Source organism: Phalaenopsis equestris, unplaced genomic scaffold (genome assembly GCF_001263595.1).
Source record: "Phalaenopsis equestris unplaced genomic scaffold, ASM126359v1 Scaffold202915, whole genome shotgun sequence".
NCBI classification, from domain to species: domain Eukaryota; kingdom Viridiplantae; phylum Streptophyta; class Magnoliopsida; order Asparagales; family Orchidaceae; genus Phalaenopsis; species Phalaenopsis equestris.
The window spans coordinates 10,226-14,399 of record NW_018222577.1 but is presented as its reverse complement, the minus strand read 5'-3'; the positions used below and the strand labels follow the sequence as shown (position 1 = coordinate 14,399).

General features: G+C 36.5%; 1 protein-coding gene across 4 annotated transcripts; it reads left to right on the top strand.

Moving 5' to 3' along the window:
* Positions 1–831: 831 nt before the first annotated feature.
* LOC110036129 lies at positions 832–3,621 on the top strand (the record flags this gene model as incomplete). Of its 4 annotated transcripts, none has more annotated exon segments than XM_020740496.1 (5): positions 832–1,095; positions 1,267–1,311; positions 2,165–3,316; positions 3,395–3,445; positions 3,526–3,621. In XM_020740496.1, coding segments are annotated over 3 exon segments (1,254 nt in total), but the record flags the coding sequence as incomplete, so codon positions are not given.
* Between the last annotated feature and the right edge of the window lie 553 nt (positions 3,622–4,174).

Here is a 4,174-nt window from a genome sequence, read left to right as displayed (position 1 = left end):
TTACTTAAGTTGTATTCAAGTATAATACTTAGGTTATATTATGGAAGTTTTTCCGTTGTATTCTGGTATTAATAGTATTAATGTTATATTCTGGTATAGTATTCTGCTATTATTATAGTATTATTTCTGTAATACTTATGTAATATTTAAGGTAGTGTTAAGTAGTGATTAGTTTGGTATTATAATTAAATAACATGTTTTATTGCGGTTTAATGTTGGTTTTTTTAAAGTAATGTTGTGTGCACTTGTGTACAACTCAAAAACAGTAAAATACAACCCATATATTACATATTACTCTGAGTGATTTGTTACTCAAGTACAGCTAAAATATTACCCAAATGGTCTTCTCAATGAAGATAAAACCACTAAAATAAAAATTAAATAAAAATTACCTGGATGAACCCTCTTGGATTTCCTTCTTCTTTCACTCTTTCGCTTCCTTTTTCTTGCGTTTCTCGGCCTCCATTGTCGATTCTTCTTCGGTTTCCATTCTCAAGGGCTCTTCCGTCTCCATTCTCACTGTGCTCTCTTCGGTTTCCAACAACAACTCTAAAACCCTAAGTTTTTCTGATTAAAAAACCCTAAAAGATCGAATGAGGGTGCTCTGCGCTCTCCTCGCTTGGGCAATATTTGGGTTTTCGATGACATCACCTTTTTTCAGGCGTGTCTGTTTAACTTTTACGTGTTTTGGGCCGGACTCGGGCCGGGTCGAACTGTAAGAATGCCTTAATTTCATTTTTTTAATTGTGAGGACCACAGTTGCAAGTGCCACCTTTCTATTGAACAGAATAAGCGCTCCTAAAAGACAGCCCGCTTACTAAATGAGTTTGCTACTAATAAATTCCACTTTGGTGGGCAGCGGTCACTCCACATCAACTATGAGGAAGAAGAAGAGAGCGTGATATACCCATCCAACTCCCTGATCTCGCAATCACGGATATTGGAAGCAGGTCCGCATCTCCTTCGTCTTCGTTGCAGTATTAATGATTACAGCCGCCTACAACGCTCAACACCTCTCGTCCTGTCCCATTCTTTCCATCTCTAGCAATCAATTCGGCATCATTCGTACTTGGAACACCAGCTTGAGAGCTCGAGGTTAATAGGCTATTTTTGTGGATATTTCTTTCTTTTTTTTGCTTGAAGGTGTGCCTTGTTGCTGTTATGATTGATGGCTTGCAGGGAAATTCATGCATTTTCTCGGTTAGGATTACCTTTTGCGCTGAAATCCCGTTACCCTTTTTATCAGATTGTTTTTTCTGTAGGTAGAGGGGGAAATTGTGAGGAGTTCGGTGACTCTGGAAGCTGTTGCAGGTTTGGGCTGTCCCTATTCCTTCAGTTACTGCCTATGCTCATTAACAATCGCTTTTGAAACATTTGTTTATCTTCCTTTCTGTTTTGATTTAGCTGTTTATGTTCTTCACACGCGGAGATCGATTACCTTCTGATGAGCAATGTTTGATTTTTTTTAAAAAAAGTTTTTTTGATCTTATTGTTGTTGAATGTTGACTATGAATTTCTTAATTTACGTGGAATCATGGAAATACTGAAAGCTTCATTGTTCTTTTTTAGTACATTTTTTTTAATATAAGCTCCTAAATTTCATTTTTTTTTACTGGGGTGCTGGCTTCAATGCCAGGAAACGTGTTTTACATTGTGTAACTTTTGCTGCTGTCTGCAACTGCTGGTATTGCCGTTGATTTGCCTAATATGGCGGTTGGAAACTCTAGTCTAATGAGCTGATTACTTGTTAAAAATAGTTTGCGCATTTTTATGGTTGAAGACTCTTTGTTCCCTTCCCCGAATGATTGGTAGAGTTTATTAGTTCAATGGGCTGAATTCTTTTTATGGGGTTTGATGACAGTCTTCTTTGTGTGTATATTTTAATGGTGCTTAACTCGTGAGAAATAATCCAGGCTGGCTAATAATTCCACTTTTCTCATCAGTTACTATACCTTTTAGTTGATTATTGATTCGTGGAATTTTATTCATTCAAAATAATTTCTTTCCCGAGTGTTTAAAGGACATTATGGCTTCTTCTTGGTCAATATTTCTTGTATTAACATTAGTTTAATATAACTAGATTTGTATAATCTGTTTCTTTTCAGGAAAAATATTCAACATATACATTTTTTTTCACGTCTAAAATTTGGTCTGAGAGCTCCAGGTATTTCAGAAGAGGTTCTGCTCTTCAAAGACATCTTTGTCTTCCATGGATGATCACACTAAGAAAAGACCAGCTGGTGGGCTGGAATTATCCAAAAGAAGTTCTGGTCTTCCTTTGAAAGAGACAAAGCATGCGAGAAACTTTCATGAGTGCAACGCTACAGGGTGCAGTACTGGGCATAATTCAATGAAAAACACTCAAAATAACGGTTCTGAGAAACTTAAATATTTGAAACATCCTTTGTGCTTTAGAAGCAGCAATCCTAATTCTGCAAGTTCTTCAAGATCATTGTCTTCAAGTATCAATTTGAATTGCCATGGAATTCTAAATGAGGAATCTCTCAAAGAAGCAAATGTGGCAGAATGCACTAATAAACAAGCCGAGAAAGACGATGGTTTCATGTTTGATTTGGAGTTCCATGGAAGAAAAAAAGAGAATGAATATTCTGGAGGTCTTAAACAACCCGCTATTCACAGTTTTCCTTCAAGTTCAACAAAAATGCCAAGCAATTCCAAAGCCACATTTGCCAGCAGATATGGCAAGCAAGTTTGTCAAAGTTCCAAAAGTGCTATTCAGGACAATGCAAACCCTCCTTTCTGCCATTCTTCAATACCAAGAATTGCTAGTCAAATTCCTACATTTACTCCACAGTGTGTGATTGATAGACCACTTGGGTATGGTCTGAAAATTGTTGGCGCTGCATCAATTTCAGATGCTCTTTCATTTGTTTCTTCCTCTGCTGGACATGATAAAAGAGCTGTTTTACTCAGACAAAATTCTCAGGATGGAGAAGGTTCCTCGGTGTTGCAAGTGCCTGATGGTACCTCCGGGACCAAATGCCAATACAACAGCAGAGATGCCACAATTTCATTAAGAACCCGCTTGAGCTCTGGTGCAGAGACTAGCAGTATGAGGTTGAATGAGCAAGAAGATGAACATATTTTTGAACTGCCTGGGACTATTACATTTCCAACACAGCTCCACTCTCCATTAATAATTTCTGAAGTTGTTCAAGAGAGGCCATTTGATTTCCAGAACACTTCATTTGTTGGAAGACCACGGTCACATGGTCGAAGTTCTCGGAACGTGTCTTTTTTACGTTCTGAAGATGTAGATGATTTCCTTGGATTGGACATGGAAGGAATTGGAGAGGTCTGTACTGCAGATGACAACTATGCCGATCAAATGAGCGAAAAGATTCTACACCTAAAGATTCCTTTTTGTATACAGGTTTTACAGGCACTGGAGAGGATTGAGCAAGATGAAGAGTTGACATATGAGGTATTTGCTCCTTGAATTTGCTGTCAATATTCCTAATTGTTGTCATCTTATGTTAACCAAGATTATTTATATACTTGCAGCAATTACTGGTTTTAGAGGCAAACATTTTAGAAGGTTTTAGCTTCTATGATCAACATAGAGATATGAGATTAGATGTAGATAACATGTCATATGAGGTATGCTTTCATCAAATAGTTGCTTTTTAATTTGTATTTTTTCTTGCGTAGAAGATTTTTCTGATTCTTTTTGGTTATATTTTTTTTATTGCAAAATAGCGAGCTACTATTTTCTCTTCTCATGAAGGCCTTATATTGTTTAAAAAGGTTGAAATCTTTTACCTAAACTTTTCATGTTCTGCTGTTATGAACTAAGATACTGTTAGGTTTGTTGTTAAACTGGGGTTAGATTGAGTTTGTTCAGCTATTACATTAAGTTCAAATCTACGACTTTAATTTTTGAAAAATTTAAATAATTTTTTTTCTCAGGCCGGCCCGGGGATCAATGTGGATGGATAGGGTACAGAACCACTTATTTATTTTGGAGGGTGAAGCATGATAAGGCTTCCCTATTGCAAATCTAGGATGAGATCTACAAAAGCACACATCAAAGAAAATAATTCTTACTGCATCAACTAATATGCAAAACAAACACTTGATAGAAATAAAAAATACATAAATTTACCCACCAAATAATAATTTCAAGTACATCTAAATTTAGCAGTACTCAAGA